A 27,726-nucleotide genomic window follows, 5' to 3' on the forward strand; every position below is an offset into this window, starting at 1 on the left:
ATGGATTCCACGGCCCCCCTGTACTGCCCCCAGCCGTGCAGAGCGGGCTGTGTTTGTGACAAAGGCTACATTCTCAGTGCAGCCACATGCGTGTCCCTGAGTCAGTGCGGCTGCACGCTGGAGGGTCGGTATCACCAGCTGGGAGAGGAGGTGATCTTGACAGACACCTGCAGCAGGAAATGCAGCTGCCGCCAGCCAGCCCAGCCCATGCAGTGCCAGGATCATGCCTGCGGGGCTCTGGAGACGTGCAGAGTTGTGGATGGCGTCCGAGGCTGCTACCCTGTGACGTTTGGCACCTGCAGGGTGTTTGGCCACATCCACTACACCACGTTCGACGGAGTCATGTTTGATTACCAAGGAGTTTGCAAATACACCCTGAGCAAGTTCTGTGGGCCCCCCGGGAGCCTCCCGGACTTTGCCGTCAGAGTAGAGAATGAGCACAGAGGCTCCATCGCGGTGTCCTGGACACGCCTGGTGGAGCTGGATGTCTACGGGGAGCGTATTGCTATGGCCACGGGACAGTACGGCCAGGTGCAGGTGAGAGCATTTCCATGGCTTCTCTTACATTTTGCTTTTTTCCCCAGCAAGTAACTTGGAAAGAGCCACAAGGGCACTCTAAATCAGAGTGGATGCAGCTATCCTGAAGGGATGCTACAAAGTCAAGTACAAGCTGGAGTGCTGTATTCTCTGACTTCTCCCCCTTCTCCAAGTATAGGCATGACCCTTCCTGCCCTTGAGGAGGGGGACGATAGTGTAAAACTTGTACATTCATGCTATAGTCTCCTCATAACATGGGGAATGCCAGTTTTCCCAGGCCAGACACACATCCTGTTCTTTAAGATTTCTTCTTGTCTCATTTTCCCCATAGGTGAATGGATCCCTGGTCAATCTTCCCTTGGTGCTTGCTTCAGGTAAAGTGTATGCCTATTTCAGTGGCTCGTCCTCTGTGGTTCAGACAGATTTTGGCCTCTCTGTATCCTATGACTGGTTCGACTCTGTGTCGGTTTCTGTTTCTGAGGCCTATTCTGGGTTCCTCTGTGGACTTGGTGGAGACTTCAATGGGAACTGGAGTGATGATTTTCGAACTCCGAATGGTTCTGTGGTCCATGACCCTGCCACCTTTGGCAACAGCTGGAGGGTTGCCAATTCCCATTTTCACTGCACAGCCGTTGGGCTCCCCGCCCATTGTAATGAACGAGCCCAGTACAGATCCCAGACCTATTGCAGGATCATCGCAGACTCTGCTGGGCCTTTTAAAGTGTGTAACAAACCAGCTGATGCTCATGTTCACATGAAGAACTGCATGCAGGATATGTGTGCAACTCAGGGAATCCACGAGACTCTGTGTCAAGTGCTTCGCAGTTATGCTCAGCAGTGTCAAAGTCGGAGCATTGCCATTAAGCCATGGAGACAGCAGGCTGCATGTGGTAAGCAGATGGTTCCAGACACATGCTCTTCCTCTCTTATTGAACAGCTCAGACATTAGCCTGAGTCACATTGGTCAGGGCCGGCTTTTCCTGTTCCTACATTCTGATGCTTTCCTTTCAAAGATCAGTATAAAAATCTTTAGATGATGAGGACAGATCATTTATTTCTTTGTTCCCAGTTTTCGTTCTTCAGAACAAATTAGCTTTTCTGATACAGTGTCGACTTTTATTCTTCCTGCTTTCAAATGTCAGTCTCTCAAAATGTCCTACCAAGCTATGAGCCAGCACTACAAAGCTGGTAAAACACAGGAGTCATTAGTTTCTCAATAGAGCTCCAATATCAGATCTAGTTTGAAATTAATAAAATGAAAATGAGTGCGAGAAATGTTCATCTTAGATGCAAAACTGCCAGTTCTAATGGGTAGAATTTTGACAAGTGCTCTTGGGATTTAGGAGCACAAATCCCACTGGGATTCATACTATAAGTTGCTCAGGTACCTCTCAAAATGCCAACCAACATGAAAATATTTTTTCACACAACCATCCCTTTTCATGTTCTATCATATTATCCCTATTTTCATTCCCTCTCTGGGGTTTACTGCCTGGTAGGGACTCCCTGGAACACTCCTTTGGGATTTAACAATCCTTTTTATGTCCCTTTCAGAGTTAATCTGCCCCCCCAACAGCCACTATGAGCTCTGTGGACCTTCCTGCCCGGCCTCTTGTGCCCACCCAGCTGTGCCCTCCCGCTGCCGGACTGCATGCCAAGAAGGGTGCCAGTGTGACCCTGGCTTTGTGCTGAGTGGCACTGACTGCGTGCCTCGGGAGCAGTGCGGCTGCACCCACAATGGCAGATATCACCTGGCGGGGGAAAGCTTCTGGGAAGGAGAAAATTGCCAGAGATTGTGCAGGTGCAATGGCTCCTCCCACGCTGTCCAGTGCTCCAGCGCTGCCTGTGCTCCCGGGGAATCCTGTGGCACTCGCCGGGGGGTTTATGGCTGCCACGAGAGAACCAACGGCATCTGCTGGGCGTCTGGGCTGCCCCACTACACTACGTTTGACGGCAAGCGCTACGACTTCCAGGGCACCTGCAGATATGTCTTTGCTGAACTGTGTGCGGCATCAAAGTCCTTGCCCTTCTTCAGAGTGGAAGTGAAGAATGAAAACCTGCCCCATGTCCCTGTGGCTGTGACGTCGGAGGTGTTTGTCCTTGTGAGCGGAGTTGAGATCCACCTGCAGAGGGGTCAGCATGGGACAGTCCAGGTAATTCCCTGGGAAAGTATTGACTCAAAGATCTTACACCGGAAAAATATTTCCCAGATTATTTTCTACCTTCCCCAATAAACCAATCCTTGTTCTCTACTAGTCCACTTTAAAGGTGGCTACAACTAAAATCCTCGATTAGGTGGACAGTCTACACTGCCAGCTTTGCCGGCAATGACTGTGCAAATGAAATGCTGCATGGAGAGCGTGGACCCCATGTGTCGCTTGCTCCCATGCAGCGGCCCAGCTGAGCGGCGCAGAAGTCAGCCGAGTGCCATGATGGGAGGCAACAGTGCCACCCAGAGGGAACAGCCAGCATTTCAGTGTTACAGAGTCACAGACATTGGGCTACTACATATATGACTAGCTAATAGCCCGTCATAAAATGGGATTTATGGGTCTCTCCTCTATGTCTGTCTCTCTCTCTCTCCTCCTCCTTCTGCCTAACCCCTCTCTCCCTCAGCTCTCCTCTGCCTCCTGCCTCTCTCTCTGTCTCTCTCTTTCTCTTCTTCCCCACCTGCCTCTCACTCTCTGGGTATGTCTACACTGCAAAGTTGAATAGCGTCTATTCATGCGGAGCTCTTAATTCGAATTTGGTAAATTTCATTCTATGAGGAGTAATGCCAAATTAGAAATAGCTACACAGCTAAGTGCTATGTAGAAACTTAATTCGAAATAGGGGCCCACCAGCCCTTCCCAGGGAGCCCTGGTGGCCACTCTGGGCACAACCAGGAAAACTTACTCTCCTCTCCCCAGCCCTAGAGCCATTAAAGGGGTAGACCCTGGCCACAGTGCCTGTGCCAGCTCCAAGCCTGCCAGCTCAGAGCCAGCAGTGGCCACTGGGGCCCCTGACCCAGAGGCCCCAAAACATGAGCCAGTAAGCCACTTGCAGCCAGCCCTCCACCGCTCCCCAGGAGCAGTCTGCCAGCTCCCAGGAGCCTGACAGGGGCTGGAAAAGGCGGGCGTCTTCCTGGTCCAGGGTGGAGATCATGGACCTTATTCAGGTTTGGGGGGGGATGCCCCCAACATTCATGATCTCCGCACTAGACAGAGGAACCTGGCCATGTATGGCAGGATAGCTGCCAGCCTGGCCACCAAAGGCCACATGTGAACCCAGGAGCAGGTTAGCATGAAAGTCAAGTTGGTCCGGTGAGACCCCCAACCTTGAGCCCTGAGCTTCCCCTCCCCCTTCTTCCTCTTGCTTCCCCCTTCCAGCTCCCTCCGCCCAGGTTTCTCCTTCTCCGCTCCCACCTTTTCTCTTCCCCTCTCCCACCTCCTTTTCCCAGTCTCCCTAGAGGTTCATCCCCCCCCCCCCAGTTTTGTTCAATAAACCCAGTTTCTTTTTTTGAACATATGTCTTTTGTTTGACATCAGGAAGAGGGGCTAGGGACAGGTAAGTGGAAGGACGTGGGGGAGGAATGGAGCACGAGCCCCCAGTGGAGAAGACCAGGGTGGCGCTGAGGTCTCCTCGGGGTGGACGCTCTCCCGCAGGGCCTCCTGGATCCTGACAACCCCCTGATGGACCTCCCGGATGGCAGCCTGCAGCAAGTGCAGCCAGGCTGATGGCAATGACCCCACAAGATGCACCAGCATGCCCAGGGGTGGGTCTGGTTCCATGTTGCAGAGTGCCATGTTGTCCTGAGTGAGGGCAAGAAGTTCACTCTGAGAAACAAATGCTTTGCGGTCCCTCAGCGAGGTAGACAAACAAGCAGGGAACCCTGAGAACTGTCTGTCTGGTATTGGGGGGCAGGGTAGGATCCCTTAAAGCACAGACCTCGGCTAGCCTGAGGCAGCAGCCCCCCACACTAAGTCTGACCCTGATGCCCTGCCGGCACTGGTTCTGGCCAGCTTTACCTTCAATTCAGGGTCCACTCAATGTGGACGCGCTATTTTGAATTAGAAAAACGCTATTTTGAATTAGTTTTTGTGTCTAGATGCATTATTTTGAATTAGCTTATTCAAAATAAGTTAATTCAAAATAGTGCTGTAGTGTAGACATACCCTCCCTTTCTCTTCTCTTCTTCCTCCTGCCTCTCACTCTCGCCCCACTCCGTCTCTCTCTTTCTCTTCTCCCCTCCTGCCTCTAACTCAGCTCTCCTCTGTCTCTGTCGGGGATGCACACTCGTCCAGGCCCTGCCCCCTGGGCATGTATGTCCCCGCCCCCTTCTCCTCCCGCCGTGTTGCTCGGAAAGGAGGTCGGGGTGGTGAAGTTCACGTGCAGGGGTTGGGCCTGGAGCCGCTGTCACGCCGCGTATCATCACTCTGCCCCCCCCTTTGCCTCCTGCTGTGGCGCTCGGCTGAGTTCTGCACCGCTCAGCCGGGTCGCAGTGGGGGAGCAAGCGGAGCAAGCGGCTGTTTGGGCTCCCCTCCAGCTGCCTGGCTTAGTGGCACAGAACTTAGCCGAGCACCACGGTGGGAGGCGAGATGGGGCAGGGAGGTGACGTATATGGTTGCCAGGTGTCCGGTTTTCTACCGGACAGTCCAGTTTTCGGGCCCTCTGTCCAGGAAAAAAAATCAGAAAATACTGGACATGTACAATGTCAGGTGTTTCCTGGTTCTCTGGCTGGGTGCCAGATGGAAGCCTGGCGGGGGCGGGGGAGTGGCTGGGAGGGGGGGCGCGATAGGCACTGGGAGCCTCTAGCTGCCTCTGGGAAGCAGGGGAAGCTCTGTCCCTGCTCCTGAGGGCTGTTCCGGCGCGTGCTGGAGCCGCAGCTGGACTTGCTCACTGGGACCATGAGCGGGGCAGGCAGTACCCTGGGATCTGCATGTGCCCGGGTGAGTCTGGCTCCCCGCTGGTCGATTCCCTCTCCCCACCCCCTGCCAGCCAGTTCCTCCTCCCGATCTCCCACGGCCAGCCTCACTGCCCCCGACTCCCACCCCCGACCAGCTTTGCTACCCGCCAGCCAGCCCCGCAGCCTCCGACCCCCACCCCCAACTGGATTTGCTTCCTGCCAGCCGCCCCCCCCCCCCCCGCAGCGGCCCGGCTGAGTGGTGCAGAATGCAGCGGAGCGCTATGGTGGGAGGTGAAGGGGGGCGGGGCGGTGACATACACAGCTGGGCGCTGCGGTCCCCATGCAGCATCTGCATGGGGACCATGGGGCCCAAATTGCCACTTGTGCTGCTTGCTCCCCCGCGGCGGCCTGGCTGAGTGGCGCAGAAGTCAGCCGAGCACCATGGCGGGAAGCAACAGCATCCCCCAGAGGCAACTCGTAATGCTACAGCATTACAGAGTCACAGACATTGGGCTACTATATATATGACTAACCAATAGCCCATCATAAGACAGGATTTTTGGATCTCTCTCCACGTCTGACTCTCTCTCTCTCTCTCCTCCTCCGACTGCCTCCCCCTCTCTCTCTCAGCTCTCCTCCACCTCCTGCCTCTCTCTCTGTCTCTCTTTCTCTTCTCCTCCCCCTCCTGCCTCTCATTCAGGGGACCACAGAGCCCAAATGGCCGTTTAGGCTCCATGCTCCCCCTGCAGGAGCAAGCAGCGAAAGTGGCCATTTGGGCTCTGTGCACCCCATGCTGCATGGGGAGTACGGAGCCCAAACAGCTGCTTGCGCCTCCTGCTCCTGCGCGGCGGCCCAGTTGAGTGGCACAGAAGTCAGCCGAGCACCACGGCGGGAGATGAAGGAGGGCGAGGCAGTGACATTCATGGCCAGGGGGTGGGGCCTGGAGCCACTGTCAAACCACACGTCACCACCCCACCCTCCTTCGCCTCCCGCCGTGGCACTCAGCTGACTTCTGCATAGCTCAGCCAGGCCGCCGCTGGGGAGCAAGTGGTGGAAGCAGCCGTTTGGGCTCCCCTGCGGCGGCCCAGCTGAGTGGCGCAGAAGTCAGCTGAGCGCCATGGTGAGAGGCGAAGAGGGGTGGGACAGTGACTTACACGGCCAGGCCCCGCCCCCTGGCCATGTACGTCACTGCCCCTCCCCACTTCCCCTTCCGCCGTGGCGCTCGGCTGACTTCTGTGCCGCTCAGCCTGGCCGCCGTGGGAGAGCAAGCAGCACAAGCGTCCTGCATGGGGGTGCTGCATGGGAACCGCAGCGCCCAAACGGCCCTTTGCACCGCTTGCTCCCCCGCGCAGAAGTCAGCCGAGTGCCATGGCGGGAGGCAACAGAGGGAACAGCCAGCATTTCAGCATTACAGAGTCACAGGCACTGGGCTACTATACTTGTAAAATGGGTACACTACTTGTAAAATCATAGGACTGGGAGAGATCTTGAGAGGTTATCTAGTTCAGGCTGTGTCTAGACTTCATTCCTTTTTCAATAAATGGATGTAAATTAGGCACGTCGATATTGCAAATGAAGCTGGGATTTGAATTTCCCATGTTTCATTTGCATAATGGCGGCCACCGCTTTTTTTTTTTTGAGGCATAAGGCTCTTGCGCAAAAAGGAAATGTCCATGCTGCTTGGTTTTGCGCAAAAATCTATATAGCAAAAACGGATTGGCAGAAAATATGCACATGAGATCGTGACTCATGCAAATGAGCCCCTCATTAGCATATTTTCTGCCACAAAAACTGGCAGAATAGACGTAGCACTCGAGCCTTGCAGTCACATCTGATTTGCTCCTGGCCATACCTCACAGTATCTTCAGTGTCCACATGGATGAGTGGCATGAGGTAGTAGTCAGAGGCTCTGGACGATTCTTAACAATCCCTCTGTAATTTCTTGGATTCAGGACTCTGGCAGGCAGCATAGCTCCTGGGATGCCAGGTCAGAGTGATGATAGGTGCCTCTGTCCCCCTCAGAAGAGAGTCACCAGCCACCACTTTCCTACATTTCCTTCTGGGTGTGGTGTCTGTGATCCGCCTGGCCTTGAGGCTACTTGGCTTCTCCTCCTCCACCTTTTGGGGATGATTCCTCATAGCTCACTGTCAAGGTAGCATAATGGTTCTTCATCACTATGGTGGCTGGATTGGAAGTAGGGGTGGAGTATGACTGCTGCCAGGAGTAACCAGCATTCAGTGTCCTCCCTCTGACTGAGTCATATCTTGGTGGCATGATAGCAGGTCTCTTTAGCTGGATAGCTTCCTCAGCCTTGGATGTCTCACTATGAATGCTCTCAAGTAATTCCTCAGGAGCATGGATGCTCCTCAGCCTAGCCATCTCCTCCTAGCAGCTCTCCCACCTGCTTCCAGAGAGATTCCACCAGCAGACACCTGTCACACTGGCTGGTCCCTCCTGCCTGGCTCTCTGAGAATGGAAAATGCAGGCCATAGTCTCTGCAATTAAAACACCAACAGCTCCTGGTCATTAGCAGGCAGGACTGAGTCTGGGACCTGTGGAACTAAATGCAAGAACTACTGCCTGAGCTAATAGCCACATAGCCATTAGCTAAGGCTATAGAGCAGACTCATTTTTCTCTAAGTGGTCTTAGTTCCACTACATGGGATGGAACACTTCACCCAGGAGTGTGAGTTACCAAATCCACCCCAGGACCTGGATAGAGGTATTTTTTATCAGAGTCTTTGTCTTAGTGTACCGTAGGTGAAGGAGCGAGCAATGTTGGCACAGGCAATGCAACCTTTCCTAACCACTGTGATTATATTACAATCTGTTGACCAGCTCCCCCTGGTCACTTAGCATTTGGCTTTTAAAGCTTTCTCTCCCAGATCAGTGCTACTCCCATAGGAGGACAGTGATCACAAGGAGGACTGAGCCTTTTGTTCCCTAGATCATCTTTGAACAGCCTCAAACAGTCCCCAGACATACAATCCCTAATGGTCTAGTATTGTCATGGAGGAGATGGAGTAAGCTCAATCTGTTTCACAGAAACCTGGAGCTGAATGGGAACTGAAAAAGTCATCTAGTCCATCCCCCCCACATTGAGGAAGGACTATGTATACCTAGATCATCACTGACAGGTGTTTCTCTAATTTGGTTAATAACATACAATGACGGGGATTCCACAACCTCCCTAGGTGACCTGTTCCAGGGCTTAAATATTCTTAGAATTAGATTTTATCCCTAATGTTTAATTTGGAGTTTTCCTTGCTGCAAATTAAGCAAATTGGGAATTGTCTTACCCAAATTAGAGGACATGAAGAACAATTGATTGCTGTTCTTTTTATAACTAGGGATATAAAATCCCGTTTAAAATATTAATCTGTTAAACTCTGGCTGTGTCTAGACTGGCATGATTTGCGCAAAAGCGGCCACTTTTGTGCAAAATCTTGCCATCTGTCTACACTGGCTGCGAGTATTTGCGCAAGAACACTGACTTTGTAATGTACAAAATCAGTGGTTCTTGCGCAAATACTCTGACGCTCCCACTCAGGGATAAGCCCTCTTGCACAAGTATTCTTGCACAGGAGGGCCAGTGTAGACAGCAATGTTAATTTCTTGGGCTAAAATGGCCATCGGAGCTTTCTTGTGCAAAGGCACATGCCAGTATAGATGCTGTCTTGCACAAATACTTTTAATGGAAAAACTTTTCCATTAAAAGTATTTGCGCAAAATCATGCGAGTCTAGACGCAGCCTCTGTGTTTAACTGATTAATTGATTCACTGCACTGAGCTGTGAGCAGAGGCCTGCTTCAGTCCAGTCAAGCTGGAGTGGCCCCCTGCCCACAGCATGGCTGGGCCGTGATGTGTCCTGTTGTGCCATAGGCTGCTCCAGCCAAGCCTGGCTGAGCCCACCAAATCATGCTGTGTGCGGAGCATGGCGCAGTGCCATGGGTCTGGCCAGGCTGGGCTGAGACCCACTGTCCCACGGGCGAGGGCTGGTCTGGCTAGGCTGGGCAGAGCCCATCGTGCTGCACTGCAGTGGGGTGTGCTTGAGCCCCTCACCTGTGGTACAGCATGCCACAGCACGGTTGGGCTGGAGTACCCTCCGCGCACGGCATGGCATGGTGTGGTGGGCCCAGCTGGGTAGAAGATTCATATCTTCCTAAAGTACATGCAGGAGTTCAGCCAGAAGATATAGGGCTTGCTGGTGTCATTTATGTGGTAGAGAAGAATAATTCCCTCCGCTGAGGGAAGCTGTCTGGCCTGGATCCTGTTGGAGATCAGACTAGATGTTCAAAATGTCCCTGTCTATGAATAGGAAATTTCCTATGTTGATCTCTTTGGTGCTGTTTTCCCTCACTCAGGTTAACGGGGTGACTCTGAGTCTTCCAGTGCATCTCCAGAGAAGCGGAATCCTCGTTTATCAGGCTGGGTTTCATACGGTTGTGCAAGCCGACTCTGGGCTGAACGTGAGCTACGACCTGGCCCACAGCCTCTTTGTCAGCCTGCCCCCAGAGTACCGAGGCCAGACCTGCGGCCTGTGTGGGAACTTCAATGGAGCCGCTCAAGACGACTTTGTGACCCATAACGGCTCCATAGGGAAGGACGCCTTCCACTTCGCTGCAGACTGGAAGTCGGAGGCTGTCCCTGGCTGTGACGATGGCTGCCGCGATTCCTGCCCTGTGTGTGACGATGAGGAGAGTCTGGTGCAGTCCAAGTCCCAGTGCTGGGTGATCCAGGATCCTGACGGGCCGTTCTCCTCCTGCCACTCCCAGGTTGAGCCAGGCCCCTATCTGTCTGATTGCATCTTTGACCTGTGTGTGTCAGGAGGGGCTGGCAATGCCCTATGCGAGTCCATTCAGACATACGCAGCCACCTGCCAGAGAGCCAACATCACCATCTCCCCTTGGAGGAGCGAGGCTTTTTGTGGTAAGGCTGCTCTGCTATTGGACTGTGTGCTGCTGGTGGGCACACAGATCTTATGTGATCAGATTCTATAAATATTTGTAGCAGGAACCCAAATTCTGTTGTAATCCAGTCCCCAACTACAAAGGCTTGTAGACATATTAAAGACAAGGTCTGAATTGTCTTCTAGAGAAGGAGAAGATCAACCAGTCCCAGGTTGTCCCTCTCATTCCAGGGTGAATTTGACCTACCGATGTAACCTTCTACCTTAGGCATTCCTGTTCATCATTAGTATTTTGCAGAGGCATGTGAGACTTCTCAAAGCTAACGTTCTTACTAGTAACCGTGGGAGTGTAAGATATAGTCATGCCAAAGATTCATACCCATTTTCCACTCCCAATTCTTTTCACAGATCCTCGCTGTCCAGCAAACAGTCACTACAAGCTTTGTGGGCGTCCCTGTCAGGACCTGTGTGCAGGCTTCTTTCTTGAACATCACTGCAGCTCCCTGTGCTCTGAAGGGTGTTTCTGCAATGACGGGTACCTGCAAAGCCGGGAGCAGTGTGTCCCGCCAGAGCAGTGTGGCTGTGAGCATGAGGGAATCTACTATGGGGTGAGTTTCCACTTCTCTTGCAGATCTGGCAACTCAGGACAGTGAGAAGACAATATAAGGGAGCCTGATTTACTGTAATCAAGGACTAAAGAATCTGCTTTTTCCCTGGTGTATGTTCCATGGAAAAGTACTGGAATCATCTGTCCATGAAAATTTTTCTCTATATATCTTATCTGTCTATCTTACTTACTTGTCTATATCTAGTTTTGTTTTCTCTTCCTTTCTGGGAGATCAGAATATTAATCACAGATGGGTAGTGCTGGAAAAGTCCATTACACATCAGCAAACCCAGACACTTGCACTGAAGCAGAACCAAGCAGACCTTAGACAATCCCTGAGACGTGTTTTCCAATCTCTTCTTAAAAATCTCCAGTGATTGGGATTCCAGAACAAGGGATGTTAAATGTAATCAGCTAATTGATTAGTCAATTTTAACCCCACTGCATTACAGCCTTTTTAATGTATTAAGAGTCTGGTGGCTCTTAATACTTTTAAAAAACACAAGTGCGGCAGGGGGATCAGGTGTGAGCTGGGAATCAGATTGCTTGCACCCAGTCCCCTGCTACGTCTCTGCCTGTGTCCCCTTCCCCCACAGAGATGGTGCTGGGGGGGAGCCCGGCTTTTAAGCGAGCTCCCCCAAGCACTGGCTCCCACTCTCCACCCCCCATCTTGCTGCCTCTTTCTGACAGAGAAGCGACTAGTCGAGTCACTAGTCAACTAGTCACTAGTCACTGGTCAACTAGTTGCTTACATCTCTATCCAGAGCCTCCATTGGAAGCCTGTTCCAGAACTCAACTACTGTGTTCTCTACTCTCTCCCTAAATCGTGGTATTGGTCACTATCAGCAACAGGGTAGTGAGCTAGGGAGACCAGTGGTCTGAGGCTTTGTGGTGGTTTTTATGGTCAGATGTGCTTACATGCAGGAGGAATCCTGCCACATGATAAATCCGCACAATAAAACCATGCTGATGATCGATTGTTTTCCCCACATTAAACACCTACTTGTACACTGGGAAGCCCCAAAACTGTCTTTCTCAGAAGCATGAACGGTACCATTTGTTGCAGCTAGGGACCTAAGAGCCAGGTACCATGGGGCAGCCTTCCCATACTTAAAAGCAATCCCAGATGTGTTGTAGGTCAAGGAGTATGCACAGGGAAGAGGCAGGGCTGAGGGAAGATGGGGACAGAGGAGTTTAATAGCTGCGGAATAAGTTAACATGGCTGCTGTATTCAGATATGAATGAAGGAGCTGTGAGCATGGAGGGGACCAGATTGGAGCTGGCACTTGCTATAGGTTATGACAAATCATAGAAACAGAGAGCAGCATGGGACCTCGAGACATCATCAAATCCAGCCCCCGAGGCCAGGCCAAGTAAACCTAGACCAGCTCTGGCAGGTATTTGTCCAACTTGTTTTTAAAAACCTCCAATGAGGGAGATTCCACAACCTCCCTTGGAAGCTTATTTCTGTGCTTAACCACCCTGGTAGATAAAATGTTCTTCCTAATGTCCCTTGCTGCAGATTAAGCCTGGGCTTCTTGTCCAGTCTTCAGTGAACATGGAGAACAATTATAAGGGTTATGTCGAGACTACATCCATCTGTCGCCAGAGGGATTTAGATTAGACATACCGAAATTGCTAATGAAGTGGGGATTTAAATACGCAACGAGGTTTACAGGATCGGTCGGAAAAGGCTTTCCTTGTTGACCGATCCCCATCTAGACTGCCACTTTTTGCCGGCAAAGTGCCGTGGCGGCAAAAAGTGGTGGCCATTTTTATTCCAATGAAGCGCGGGATATTTAAATCCCCGCTTCATTAGCAATTTTGGTATGTCAAATTTACATCCCTCTGTAGACAGAGGGATGTAGTCTAGACATACCCTAAGGCTATGTCTACACTCGCAGCTTCTTGCACAAGAACATCTTGCACAAGGGTTCTTGTGCAAGAAGTCTTGCGTAAGAAAACATCCACGCTGCCAAGTGTGTGCTGTGCTTTTGTGCAAGAGCAGTGTGGACACTTTCTTGCGCAAGAAAGCTCTGACGGCCATTTTAGCCATAAGGCTTTCTCGCGCAAGAAATCCCCGCCTAGCGTCCACACTGCCCTCTTGCACAAGAGCTCCTGCACAAGAGGGCTTACACCTATTAAAAAAGAGCGTAGCTCTTGCACAAGAAGCTCTCTCTTACCACACCGTACTGTAAATTTCCTTGCGCAAGAGCGGGTGGGCAGTGTAGACGCTCTGCAGATTCTTGCGCGAGAATGGCCATACTTGTGCAAGAAGCCGCAAGTGTAGACATAGCCGAAGTGTCCTCTTTCTAGCAGCCTTTAACATATTTGAAGACTTCTCAGGTTCCTGCTCAGATTTCTCAAGACTAATCAGAGCTCTTTTTTTTTTTTTTAAATCTTTCCTCACAGGTTAGGTTTTCTAAACCTATTGCAAATTTTGTTGCTTTCCTTTCAGCTCTCTCTAGTTTGTTCCCATTTTTTCTAAAGTGTGCTGCCCAGGACTGCAGACAGTACACTAGCTGGGGTCTCTCTGGTGCTGAGTATAGGGGGACAGTTATCTCCCATGTCTAACATACAACCCTCCTATTAATAAACCTCACAATGTTATTAGCTTTTTTTGTAATTGCCTCACATTGTTGACTCCTGCAATTTGTGAACCACAATAACCCTAGTATCCTTTTCAGTGGTACTACCACCTAGCCAGTTATTTCCAATTTTGTAGTTATGATTTCTAATCAAAGTACTTTGCATTTTGTCTTTATAGTATTTTGCCCTGTTGAATTCAGACTATTTCTCCAATTTGTCACGGTCATTTTGACTTCTAATCCTGTTAATTAAAGTGCTTGCAGCTGCTCCCAGCTTGATATCGTGCACATTTTATAAGCATACTCTCTGCTTCTGTGGAGGGACACTACTGGGTATGCCCCCCAGTCTGACAGTGAATCACTGAAACAGCTCTTTGAGTATGGTGTATTATCGAGTTGTGCTCCCACCTAATAGTATTTTCAATTACTGCAGTTTGTATATGAGAATGTCATGTGGGACTGTGTTAAAAACCTGACTAAAATCAAGATAAATCACATCTACTGCTTCTCCCCACTCATCCAGGGTTACTAAGCCAGTAACCCTGTCAAAGAAGGACATTAGGTTAGTTTGGCATGATGTATTCTTCACAAATCCATGCTGGCTATCCTTATATACTATCATCCTCTAGGTACTTGTAGTATAACAGGTCAGTCTGGGCACTGCCGAGGGAGTTGGATCAGGGCATACAATCACTGCAGTAACTGCATCACTTGTGCATGTCTACGCTTTACTTTTTCCATCTGTGGTGCATATCCTCACCAGGAGCACTTGCACCGATTGAACTGTTAGCACAGGGAACTGTGGAATGGCTTCTCAAAGCCAGCAGCAGCAGTCAATGTAAGCAATGCCATGTCCATACAGACACTGCGTCAACTCAAATACATGAGCATTGATTCTATGCCTCGCATGGAAGTGGAGGTATTAAGACGGAGGGGCAGGAGAGTTACGTGGGTGTGAATGAAATTTTGGAGTAAACAAGTAGAGTTACATTGATGTAAGATGCCTTGCATCAACAGAATTATGTAGTGTAGGGCAGGGCTTGGCCTTTCTGATTTTGTCCCTGAATGCTTATACTATTCATTTGTGCTGCTCCTTAGCAATCAGTCCATGTTTCCACTTTTTACAAGATTCCTTTCTGATTGTCAAATAACTAAAAAAGCTCCTAATCTTATCATTTATTTTAGAAATGTGTGTCTGTCTGTCCATCTGTGAGTTCAAGAATTCCTCTTAAACAGTAAGAGCTAGGATAACCTAATTTGGTATAAGTGGTGAGGAGTCCTGTGGCACCTTATAGACTAACAGAAGTGTTGGAGCATAAGCTTTTGTGGGCAAAGACCCACTTCATCAGTCATCTGATGAAGTGGGTCTTTGCCCACAAAAGCTTATGTTCCAACACTTCTGTTAGTCTATAAGGTGCCACAGGACTCCTCGCCACTTTTGCAGATTCAGACTAACATGGCTACCCCTCTGATACTAATTTGGTATGCAGCTTCCTCTTATCATAACTTAAAGCAAAGTCAGGGTTTGGTTGAGCCAGGACAATGGGATGTGCCTGGAATTCAATTGTTTTTCATAAAAAGGAAAGAGAGGGGTCTGGTAGGAGGGACAATTTTACTGCAGAATGACCTGAGGGAAGCAATAAGGGGCCAGAGATGGGGACTGGGACAGCTATAACCCCATTAGGCCAGCAGGGGGCTGGAGTGGAGAAAGGAACAGCTAGCTGCCTACTATATATTACAGAGAATGTGTCTGCTTGTGTGTCTGTCTGTCCCTCAGCTGTGCTGCAGTGGCTATAGAGAGATGCTTCTCACCTGGCCTCCAGCTGCTGTGGTGTCAGAAGCTTTGTCCTCTCTCCCCAGGGCAGCCTGCACACTGAACCTCTCATCCCCAACCCCACCCCAGAGTAATGATTTAAACGAAGAAAAACAAAACATATTTGAAGTAAGGACCCAAATTGAACTGGGTAAATCTTCTAGTGAAGCAGTATTGGCCTGTTACTGTTCTTCCTAGCTGTCTCTCGAATCAGGATAATTTGAAATTATGTCTTTATTATTGTTCCCTTGACAAACTGCCAGCTGAACTGAACAACATTTTTCCTTTGATTTTCTTCCTATGGGACCTGACCTACCAGTTTGCTGAGCTTTTTAAAGATCATTCTCCTTATTCTGCTCCGCTCACCTTCCTTTCCCTAGAACAGTGGTTCTCAAACCAGTGCAGACCTTTCTGTAGGCCACCAGCCATGATCACAGAATCATAGAAACAGAGCTGGAAAAGACCTCAGAAGGTCATCAAGTCCAGCACTCCGCCCAAGGCAGGACCAATCCCAACTAAATCAACCCAGCCAGGGCTTTGTCAAGCCGAGACTTAAACAACACTAGGGATGGAGACTCCACTACTTCCCTAGGTAACCCATTCCAGTACTTCACCACTCTCTTAGGCTGTGTCTAGACTGCAGGCTTCTTTCGAAAGAGCCTCTTTCGAAAGCATCTTTCGAAAGAGGCTCTTTCGAAAGAGCGCGTCTAGACTACAATGCGCGGATCGAAAGATCGATCCGCTATTTCGAAAAAGAGCGTCCAGACTGCCGGACGCTCTTTCAAAATTGAAAGCCACCCGGAACTGCTTCTGCCAGGGCATGGGGGCAGCATTTCCTTCCGGGTGCTGCCTGCCTGCCCTTTGCAGAGACGCGTGGTGAGAGGGACACTCCTGAACACCCGTTGCTCTGCTCCTGCAGCTGCCTTTGCTGTCCCTTGAGGAATTTTGCAAGGCATTGCAGTGCTGCTTTGGAGTGCTCAGCTTCCTGGGACACCCCAGCAGCTTTTTTCTTTTGAGGTTTTTCTGCTTGCAGACCCTTATTTGTGGCATGGAGCCAGAGCTGCCCCTGGGCAGGCGAGGGCCCCACACCACCATACTGCAGCTGTTGCTGCATCTTCGTGAGACAATCATGAGGCTCCTTCCCGAGCTGGACCCAGACCAGAGGGACGAGGGGTTCCCCCGTCCGGCAGCCACACTGCCCTTGCCTCCGAACTTTTTCGTGGACAGGCGTGTTTGGAGGTTTGACACCAGCTCTGACTGGTGGGACCGGCTTGTGATGGATATCTGGGATGACCAAGACTGGCTACAGAACTTCCGCATGAGAAAGACCACTTTCCAGGAGCTGTGTACCTGGCTCGCCCCTGCTCTGCAACGGCAAGACACCCACCTGCGGCCCGCCATCCCCCTGGAAAAGAGGGTCGCCATTGCCCTCTGGAAGCTGGCAACCCCCGACAGCTACCGCTCCGTGGGACACCAATTTGGAGTGGGGAGATCTACTGTCGGGGACGTCTTGATGGAGGTAAGTCATTGTCTGGGGACAGTCACAGTTTGGGGTGGGGGGAAGGGAGACTGTCAGGAAGGGCCAAGTGGAGTGGGAGTGAGAGTGGGAGGGAGCTCCTCCAGTCACCCTGAATTGGGGGGGGGGGGGGTTCTGAGGAGGGGATTCCCGGGCTGTTTGTTTGAGAGGGAAGGTGGGCGGTGGGTTCTCCTCCTAAGACATAAGGCACCCCTTCTAACACTTTGTTGTCTGTCTCGTTCTGCAGGTGGTGAGGGCCATCAATTCGGAGCTGCTCAACAGGCTCATCTGTCTACCAGATCTGGACAGCGTCATGGCCGGCTTTGCTGCCCTCGGCTTCCCCAATTGTGGAGGAGCGCTCGATGGGACACACATTGCCATCCGTGCACCGCCCCATCGAGCAGCCCAATTCATCAATCGAAAGGGCTACTTTTCTATGGTCCTCCAGGCCCTGGTCGACCATCGTGGCCAGTTTTCGGACATTTGTGTTGGGTGGTCAGGCCGGGCACACGATGCCCGCATCTTCAGGAACTCGTACCTGTACCGGAGGCTTCAGGCAGGAACATTTTTCCCCCATCGCCAGTTTGCGGTTGGGGATGTGCACATGCCGGTGTGCATAGTGGCTGATGCCGCCTATCCCCTGATGCCGTGGCTGATGAAGCCCTACACCGGCCAGCTGGATGCGAGCAAGGAGCAGTTTAATGCTCGCCTTAACCGGGCTCGCAACCAGGTTGAATGTGCGTTTGGCCGTTTAAAGGGCAGATTCCGGTGCTTGCTTACACGCCTCGACATGGGGGAGACCAACATCCCCGAGGTGGTGGCCGCGTGTTGCGTCCTCCATAACCTCGTGGAGAGGAAAGGGGAGGCCTTCCTACCAGGGTGGGGGAGAGCTGCTGATGCCCAGGAGAGGCTCTTTGTCCAGCCCCGGACAGCTGCCATCCGCCAGGCTCACCGGTCTGCAGTTGGCATCCGGGAGGCCCTCCGGGAGCAATTCTCCAGTGGAGGCCACTGAGTGCACTGAGGGGCTTCTGCCTGGGGACTGGGCCCTGGCCCCCAATAGAAGCTTCCCTCCACAACCCATCTCCTGACCCAGTTTGGACACATCACTTACACCAGGGTGTGTTTCAAAATAAAATGTTCTCTTTACTTATTTATAATTTTGTACATATTATCAAACAATGTGGCAAAATTACAAAAAAAATTTTCATTTTTGTTGTTGCCAAACTATATACAATAAACAAACAGTTCCTTTAACCCTTTGTTTGTGCTTAATAAGTGGGGTGATGGGGGTGATTGAAACCTGGAGGGGGGAAGGGGACTGGAAACCTGGAGGGGGGAAGGGGATCAGGTTGAACGGGGCTTGGCAGATTTCCCTTTCCTGGCTGGGCCTCGTGTTTGGGGTGCTCCCCGGCTACGGGATCGGGTGATGCACTTGTCGGTTGGCTGGCTGCTGGGGGGCTCTTGGGACGTGGAAGCCTGGGGGAGAGGAGGGCCAGGGGGAGAGAGGGGTTTGGGAGCTGGGGGGGCTGGGGGAGAGGGAGGTCCAAGGGGGGAAAGGGCTGCTGTTGTGGAAGGGGGGTTTGGTGGGGTGGGGTCATGGGGTGCTGGAGGAGCAGGACCAGGCACAGCAGCAGGCAAGCCGCTGACCTCCCTCAGGGTGGCGTACAGCACCGTGCGCTGCAGGACCAGTTCATTCATGAGCCGATCACGCCACCGCTCCTCTGCCTCCGCCCTCTGTAGCAGGATGGCGTTCTGCTCCTGCACAGCCTCGACGTGCTGCCGGAGGATGTCGGCGTAGACACGCCTGTGTCTGCGGCTCCCATGTCTCCGAGGTGGAGATGGAGATGGAGGTGGGGCTGGGGTGCTGCGGCCCTCTTCCACGGCTGGTCCGGCTGTGGAGGAAAAGAAGAAGACACAATCAGTCCTATAAACTGGACTCTGTAGCACTTACAATACTAACAGGATGGTTTATTAGGGGATGAGCTTTCCAGGGCCAGACCCACTTCCTCAGATCAGAGTGACACGGCTACATTTCTATCACAATCAGTCATGTGTGCAACAGCTGTCCAAAAGGGCATGCCCTCTCCCTTGAGACAGGGGAAGCAGACATTCTGAAGGTCACACTGTGTGTGTGTGTGTGTGTGTGTGTGTGAGAGACCTGGGCATCAGCCTGAGCATGACAGGTTTCCCTTGTGCATCACCCACTGTGCACCCACCCACCTACCTCCCCCCCCCCCGGGTGTGACACAAACTCACTGTACTCACCTGCTGCTTCCTCTCCCACGCCAGATGACGCCTGGGAGGCCTCAGAGGTCTGGGTGACTGGCTCCAGAGTGAGGGTCGCCGTCTCCTCGGTGTCCTCCTCCTCTGGGCCCATGTCCCCGTCTCCAGACTGCTGTAGCTCCCGCTCTGGAGCGTCCACCACCGGGTCTGCCAGTCCGGACTGCACGAAACTCCGTGGTGTGCGTGCTTCTGCACTGCCACCCAGGATCTGGGCCAGCTCTGAGTAGTAGGGGCAGTAGTGGGGGGCTGCCCCAGAACGGGAGCTCTCCTCCCTGGCTTTGGCGTAGCCCTGCCGCAGCTCCTTCACTTTGGAGTGCACCTGGTCCTGGGTGCGGGGGTAGTGGCCCTTCTGGGCCAGGGCTTCAGCCATGCGGCCATAAATGTCGGCGTTTCGCCGCCGGCTTTTGAGGGCCTGTAAGGCCTCCTCCTCTCCCCACAGCTCCAGCAGGCTCTTTATCTCTGCGCCGGACCAGGATGGTGCCCGGCGCTTGGAGCCCTTGGCTGGGTCCCCAGAAGGCTCGGAGGAAGGGCCAGGACACTCTTGGGGCTGTGACATGCTGCAGCAAGGTCACCGTGTGCTCTGGCTCCTTGTCTGCAACAAGTGGCTGTGAGGGTGCCTGTCCCTTTAAGGAATGGCTGCAGCCAGGAACCACAGACGTGCAACCCATGGCCCAGATTGTCCACCAGGGCTTGTTCCTGGAGGCCAATAATTTCGAAAGAAAGGGCTCCCCCCGTCCAGACTCACGTTCTTTCGACGGATCTCCCTCGAAAAAGGCGTTCTTCCTCGTGAAACGAGGTTTACCGCCGTCGAAAGAAAAGCCGCGTTCTTTCAATTTAATTTCGAAAGAACGCGGCTTGAGTCTGGACGCAGGGGAAGTTCTTTCGAAAAAAGGCTACTTTTTTCGAAAGAACCCCTGAGTGTGGACACGGCCTTAGTGAAATAGTTTTTCCTAATATCCAACCTGGACCTCTCCCACCACAACTTGAGACCATTGTTCCCTGTTCTGCCATCTGTCACTACTGAGAACAGCCTCTCTCCATCCTCTTTGGAACCTCTCTTCAGGAAGTTGAAGGCTGCTATCAAATCCCCCAACTCTTCGCTTCTGCAAACTAAACAAACTCAACTCCCTCAGCCTTTCCTCATAGGTCATATGCTCCAACTCCCTAATCATTTTGGTTGCCCTCCACTGGACCCTCTCCAATGCGTCCACATCATTTTTGTAGAGGGGGCCCCGGAACTGGACACAATACTCCAGATGTGACCTCACCAGAGTCGAACAAAGAGGAACAATGACATCTCTGAATCTGCTGGCAATGCTCCCCTTAATGAAACCTAATATGCCATTAGCCTTCTTGGCTACAAGGGCACATTGTTGTTTCATATCCAGCTTCTCATCCACTGTAACCCCCACGTCCTTTTCTGAAGAACTACTACTTAAATGGTTGGTCACCAGCCTGTAACAATGCTTGGGATTCTTCCGTCCCAAGTGCGGGATTCTGCACTTGTCCTTGTTTTACCTCATCAGATTTCTTGTGGCCCAAGCCTCCAATTTGTCTAAAGTCACTCTGGACCCTATCTCTGCCCTCAAGTGTATCTACCTTTCCCCCTAGCTTAGTGTCATCTGCAAACTTGCTGAGGGTGCAATCCATCCCCTCATCCAGATCATTAATAAAGATATTGAACAAAACTGGTCCTAGAACTGAACCTTGGGGCACTCCACTAGAAACCAACCGCCATCCTGACATCGAGCCGTTGAACACTACCCGTTGGGCCCGGCCTTCTAGCCAGCTTTCTATCCATCTTACCGTCCATTTATCCAATCCACATTCCCTTAAATTGCTGGCAAGAATATTGTGGGGGACCATATCAAAAGCCTTGCTAAAGTCAAGGTATATCACATCCACTGACTTTCCCATGTCCACAGAGCCAGTTACCTCATCATAGAAGCTAATCAGATTGGTCAGGCACGACTTGCCCTTTGTGAATCCATGCTGACTATTCCTGATCACTTTCCTCTTTTCCAAGTGCCTCAAAATAGATTCCTTGAGGATCCCTTCCATGATTTTTCCAGGAACCAAGGTAAGACTATCCGATCTATAGTTCCCTGGATCATCCTTCTTCCCTTTTTTGAAGATGGGCACTACATTTGCCTTTTTCCAATCATCCAGGATCTCTCCCAATCTTCACGACTTTTCAGAGATAATGGCCAAAGGCTCCTCAATGACATTTGCCAACTCCCTCAGTACCCTCAGATGCATTAAGTTCACACCCATGGATTTGTGTACGTTTAGCTTTTCTAAATAGTTCCTAACCTGTTCTTTACCCACCACGGGCTGTCCATCTTCATCTCATCTTGCGTCACTTAGCGCATTAGTCCGGGAGGCTACCTTGTCCTTGAATACAGAGTCAAAGAAAGCATTGAGTACTTCAGCTTTCCCCACATCATCTGTCACTAGGTTACCTCCTTCATCCAGTAGGGGCCCCATGCCCTCTCTGATCACCTTCTTGTTAACATGCTTGTAGAAACCTTTCTTGTTATCCTTCACATCCTTAGCCAGTCGCTATTCCAATTACGCTTTCGCCTTCTTCATAACCCCTCCCTGGTCATTTGTCCAAATTTCCACTTTTTGTAAGCTTCCTTTTTGTGCTTAAATTCACCAAGGATTTCCCCTGTAAGCCAATCTGATCTTTTACCATGTTTGCCTTTCTTGCTACGTGTCGGGATGTTTTCTTTCTGTGCCTTCAATAAGGCTTCTTTAAAATACTGCCAGCTCTCCTGGACTCCTTTCCCCTTCATGTTAGCATCCCAAGGGATTCTGCCCATCAGGTCTCTGAGGGAGTCAAAATCTGCTCTTCTGAAGTCCAAGGTATGTATTTTACTACTCTCTTTTCTTCCTTTGGTCAGGATCCTGAAAGCTACCATCTCATGATCACTGCTTCCCAGGTTGTCACCCACCTCTACTTGACCGATTAGTTCCTCCCTGTTTGTGAGCAGAAGGTCAAGCTGTGCAGAGCCCCTGGTCAGATCCTTCAGCACTTGTACCAAGAAGTTATCCCCAACATTCTCCAAAAACTTCCTGGATTGCCTGTGTACTGACGTATTGGTTTCCCAACAGATGTGAGGGTGAGTAAAGTCCCCCATGAGAACCAGGGCCTGCAATCTGGGAACTTCTCTCAGTTGAACAAAGAAGGCCTGTGACGTAGTGAGGGAACCTGGCTCGGTTTCTATGCTGCTGGCTCTGGGGTAACCCCCACTGCTGCCGTGGGTACCATGACCCAGCAAAACAGGATGAGTCACTATCCAAAGGGATCTCTCAACCAGTATGGCCAGACACCACCCATGGAGAGGAACAAAGGAAGGTGGAATGCTGCCCTGGCTGGGGGGGGAAGGGCTGGAAGAGTGTTGGTTAGTTGCTGTCTGGGAGCATAGAGGAGACAGCCTAGGGAAAGGGGCTGGAGTTTAGGGACCCAGTCTCCCCCATCTCAAGGGGGCCTGAGGCAGCCTAGCCCAGCTCTGTGACCAGATTACATCTGTGCTGTATCCTGGAGAGGCAATAAACTTCCTCTATTCCACCGGCTGGTGCAGTCTGTTTGTGCCATTTCGGGATGCAGGAGACGGGGGACCCCCAACGCGCCGTCACAAGGCTTCATCTACCTCATCCACCTGATTCGGTGGCCTCTAGTAGACACCAACCACAACATCACTGCTGTTGTTTGCACCTCTAAACTTAGCCCATAGGCTCTCAACAGGTTTTTCTCCCTCTATATACTGGAATTCAGAGCAATCCGTCTATACCCTTCCATGACAGCACTCCAGTCATGCGAGTCACCCCACCAAGTCTCTGTTATCCCAATTAAATCATGTTTCTTGGACTGGGCCAGGGCCTCGGCCTCCAGGTCTTCCTGTTTGTTGCCCAGGCTTCTTGCATTAGTGTACAAACACCTCAGATAACCAGTTGATTGCCCTATCTTCTCCATTCGAATCAGGGGTTCTCCTTTCTTGCTCGTTCCTCTTTGCATTTCTTCCTGGTATCCAGCTTTCCCACTCCCCTCAGGTTTTTGGTTACCCTCCCTGAATGAAACTAGTTTTAAGCCCTCCTCACTAGGTTTGCAAGCCTGCCTGCGAAGATGCTCCTTCCTCTCTTGATTATGTGGATCCCATCTCTTTCTAACAATCCTTGTGCCCGGAACAGGTATGTTGCTTACTGGGAGTTTGAATTCAGGATGTGACTGAGAGGCTTACCAAACTGATCAAATCTTTGGATCGCTACCCCTTCCTGCAACATACCTGTTCCGGGCACAAGGATTGTTAGAAAGAGATGGGATCCACATAATCAAGAGAGGAAGGAGCATCTTCGCAGGCAGGCTTGCAAACAGAGTCCCATGGTAGAAGAAACCAAAGCCCTCTTTGTGACACCACTGCGCAACCACACATTTAGTTCCTCAATTCGATGATCCCTGCCCAGTCCTTTCCCTTCAACAGGGAGGATGGACGAGAACACCACTTACGCTCTGAATTCTTGGATCCTTCTTCCCAGCGCTACATAATCCGCAGTAACCCGCTCAAGGTCATTCTTGGCTGTATAGTTAGTTCCCATGTGGAGAAGCAGGAAGGGGTAGCGATCCAAAGATTTGATCAGTTTGGTAAGCCTCTCAGTCACATCCTGAATTCAAACTCCCAGTAAGCAACATACCTCTTGAGATTCCAGGTCCAGACGGCAGATGGATGGCTCAGTCCCTCTTAGGAAGGAGTGCCCGACCACTACCACCCGTCGTTTTCTTTGGGGGGGGAGGGAGTCGTGGAACACCCATCCCTAGGACTACGCATCCCATGTCTTCCAGTAGATGGTGTTCCCTTGCGGTTTCTTCCTTGTGAGGTCCCTTCCAAAACATTCACCACTGCAGAGCCTGCGGAGAGAGCCTGAAAGTGATTACTTATCTCTATAGCCTTTTCCCCCTTCTAGAAGTTACATGCTGCCAGTTCTCTTCCTGGTCCTGTACTGCCCTCTCTGGCTCTTCCGCCTGCAGTGCTTGCAGGATTAAACGCTGCCTTCTATCGGGAAATATTCATCCTCTCTGATCGAGCAGAGGGTCAACACTTGAGTCTCCAGTCCTCTAATTTTTTCTTCCAAAATGGTGACCAGCTTGCACTTAGTGCAGATGAAATCTGTTCTTTCTTCTGGGAGGAAAACAAACATGGCACATGCTGTGCAGGTAACAGCAGCAGACCCATCACCATCCATTGCTGCTGTCCTGGAGAAAGGATTTAAAAAGAAAGGCAAGAGAACCTCATCCCTTTCCCTTTCCCCTTTCCCTTCCCAACGCCCTCTCTAAGCTCCCTGTTAGCACTCACCTGTTCGCAAGCTCCTTGGTCACTTGCTCACTGCTTAATAAAGCCCTGGACTGCCTGAAAGTCCCTCCCCCTACCATGGCTCAGCCAATCAGCAGAGGCTTCTAGAATGCAAACTTTAATTGGAAGCCAACTGTTTCCACCTGCCAGTCACAGCACATACTCCATGAAGGAGAGGGGGAGGGAAAAGGGGAAGTGGAGAAAAAAAAGCCTCACTTTCAAACACAGGGGGAAAAAAAAGCCTCATTCACAAACACAAGCACAGCACACAGCAAGAAAGCCCCAAGCACAACACACACTTCCCTCTAGAGTCCTGTATCTGCTTCTCCTCTACCTGGAGAACTCCCTCTCTAAAGCCTCACTCACAAACAAAATGAGTGCAGGAGCATGCTGAGGATGGGGGTCGGGCCAGAAGGTTGGCTACAGGAGTGGAGCGGGGATGGAGGGTCTTGGCTGGAGGAGTATGTGTGAGGGGGAGGAGGATGCAGGGTTGCTGGCTCCGAGATTCTGCCACTCCTAGGCACTGCCTTCCACTGCTCCCATTTGCCATGATTCCAGCCAATAGGAACAGCAGAGAAAACCTCCAAGTGAGTTGTTTCCTGCGCTGCCATTCCTCCAGTTGTGGAAGGAGCAGCAGAAGTGTGTGGAGCCACTTCCTTGCCATCAAGCTGGATCTGGCTTGCGAGGCTCCCTGGTCTGCAGCAGGAAGTCAGTGCTGGTGCGCCAACCCACCAGGGGTGTGTGCAGGGCAGAAGCCCAGGCTCCCCACTGTGGGGGGAGTGGGTCCCAAATCTGCAGCCCACCTGCTAGATGGTCGCGGAGCTTTAGTGGGCGTTGGACCACAATTTGAAACCATTGCTTTAGGAGCATGAAATCTATCCTGATTTTATGGTCACTTTAAGTCAAATTTCCTTCTTTCACATTTGCTACCAATTCCTCCCTGTTGGTCAGAATAAATATAAAATGAATCTTAATGAAATTCTAGTTTCTAGTTTGTGTCTCATTTCTCAGATTTTCGTAATGCATTTGTTAGTACAATGTTTTGATTATGTCAAAGGACATTTCTTCTTCTCCTTTTTCAATCTCTCTCTTTATGCCAGGTTGGAGATTTTCTCTGGCTCGCTGATTGCACCCAAAGGTGCAGCTGTGACTCCTCTTCCACTTTCCGGTGTGTCCCAGCCAGCTGCAACCCTGGCCAGCGATGTGCTGTGAAGGATGGGAAGCTGGGCTGTCAGAGCCAGCTGACAACCTGCACGGTGACAGGGGACCCTCACTACTTCACTTTTGATGGGGCTGTGGCACATTTCCAGGGCACGTGCGCCTACGAGATCTCCCACACCTGCAACTCCTCCCTCGACTTCTCCTTCCGCGTGGTGGCTGCGAACAGGAATTTCCGGAATCCCTGGGTCTCCTTCATTTACCGAGTAGAACTTTGGCTCAAAACTGGTGATTTTAATTCCCATGTTGTTCTCGAGCGAGGCAAAGATGTACTGGTGAGCTGAGTTCTTTGACCCTTTGTTTGTAGAAAGGACAAAGAAGAAACAGACACAACTATCATCTCTCACAGGCTCCCATCACCATAGCATCCAAGCACCTCACCTTCTTGAAATCCTTTATCTTCCCAAGCCTCCTTTGAGGCAAGGCAGTGCTATTATTCCCATTTCACACATGGGGAAACCAAGGCACATATTTCCAGCTCCTCTGTGATCTCTGTGAGAGTTAGACACAATACATGCCTTTCAGCATCAGCACTAGAGAGACCAAGGGCTGGATTTTCAAGATATTGAGGTTGGCTAAGGATGCTAGTAGTGTTTTTAATCAAAAACACCATGGTGCTTCTGAAAACCCCAGCAGTGTTTCTCTGCTTCTTTAGAGCTGATGCACTTGCTGGAAATCTGGTCTTAACGGACTTGCCCAAGGTCACACAGCTTGTGGCAGTCAGAGAACTTGAACCCTGCCCACCCAGCTCTCACACCAGCCCCATAGCGGCCAGCCCCTTTAGTGCCTCCCCTACTACAAGGCAGAGGGTGGGAGTGGTGTTTGTTAAGGTCGTTTGTCCAAGGAGAAGCAGAACTTCAGTTGGAATTGTCCTGGGAGCATCTCTCCCTCGAACTATGTGCTGGGACCGACCTGTCTCCTCCAGTCTTGTCAGCCTTTGGCTCCTGCTCCTTGTTGGTCTCAGTCCCTCTGGAGCCATCATTTAATTCTGATAAATTATAAAGCATGAGGTGGCCCTATGCTCCCCCGTGTGTGCTGTCTGCAAGGAGGAGGGATTCAGCATGGTGGGAGGGTGGGGCAGACAAATGGGTTGAGGCACGTGTGTGTTGCATGGGCATTGCACCCAGCACAATGGCACGACGAGCTACACTGCACCGAGAGATGCCAGGGATAGACTGAGGGGACGTTGCTTCCCCTGCCCCCGACTGAGTTGCTTCCACTGTACACTCGCTAGCCCAGTGTGGGGCTCGGACTGTGAGATTACAGTCCTGGAAACAGATGCAGTGCACAAACTGTGCTGTGCTCCTCTTCTTGTGTCCTTTGGGGAGCTCTAGGTTATAGATTTGTCTCCTCAGACATCACAGCAGCTTCCATGTGGGTTTAGCGCTGGAATGCTGCAGTGGAAATGCCCCTCTGTAACCCTTGGGAATAGTTTTTATTACCTCCCCAGGAGGTACTCCCCCTTCCAGATCACCTCCCTTCCTGTTTCAGGTTAATGGGACAAAGACCCTCATACCAGCCCAGCTGGGTCACGTGGCCAATCTCACCAGGGTGAGGAACATGGTGATTCTGAGAGCAGACGCCAACGTGGAGATCCAGTTTAATGGCCGCCATGCCTTGTTTGTCCGCGTGGGCCCAGAGTATCGAGAACAGCTGTGTGGAATGTGTGGGAACTTCAATGGCGTCCGCAGGGATGATAAAGTCCTGCCCAGTGGAGAGAGAGCCCGGGATGATGCAGAATTCGGAAATGCCTGGACCTCTGACATCAGCCCACCGAGGTGTGTGTGTTATCTCTTCATGGTCCCTTCTTTTGTCTGAGCACCTGTTTCCGTGGCCTTATCGGTCCTCTCCCAGCACTGTGTTGCTTTAGGAGTGTGCCTGCATGGCAAAAGAAACCCAACAAGAGTGAGCCTTACAGCCCAGGGGAGGGTTTCAGAGTCCAGGTTCCAACCCTCTAGCAGGGATGTCTTCACTGCTATTCTAAGCCCCACAGTGCAAGTCCTATTGGCTTGAGCTAG

The 27,726-nt window shown here is 51.3% G+C and overlaps 1 protein-coding gene across 1 annotated transcript; it reads left to right on the forward strand.

The window, feature by feature from the left end:
* Nucleotides 1–27,526, forward strand: LOC106731621 (IgGFc-binding protein-like). Its single transcript, XM_089772725.1, has 7 exons — nucleotides 1–537; nucleotides 869–1,427; nucleotides 2,092–2,690; nucleotides 9,788–10,352; nucleotides 10,741–10,940; nucleotides 25,591–25,983; nucleotides 27,200–27,526. Exons 1-7 carry the CDS (start codon nucleotides 1–3, stop codon nucleotides 27,524–27,526), a joined length of 3,180 nt encoding a protein of 1,059 aa, XP_089628851.1.
* Nucleotides 27,527–27,726: the final 200 nt, after the last annotated feature.

This window comes from Pelodiscus sinensis, chromosome 22 (assembly GCF_052426305.1).
Source record: "Pelodiscus sinensis isolate ZL-2025 chromosome 22, ASM5242630v1, whole genome shotgun sequence".
Classification (NCBI taxonomy): domain Eukaryota; kingdom Metazoa; phylum Chordata; order Testudines; family Trionychidae; genus Pelodiscus; species Pelodiscus sinensis.

Excerpts from the sequence above, each read along its gene's own strand:
- LOC106731621 (XM_089772725.1), top strand. The coding sequence starts at position 1 with ATGGATTCCACGGCCCCCCTGTACTGCCCCCAGCCGTGCAGAGCGGGC. Across the intron at positions 2,691-9,787 it reads GTCAGCATGGGACAGTCCAG|GTTAACGGGGTGACTCTGAG; the intron begins GTAATTCCCTGG and ends TCCCTCACTCAG. Across the intron at positions 10,941-25,590 it reads ATGAGGGAATCTACTATGGG|GTTGGAGATTTTCTCTGGCT; the intron begins GTGAGTTTCCAC and ends TCTTTATGCCAG.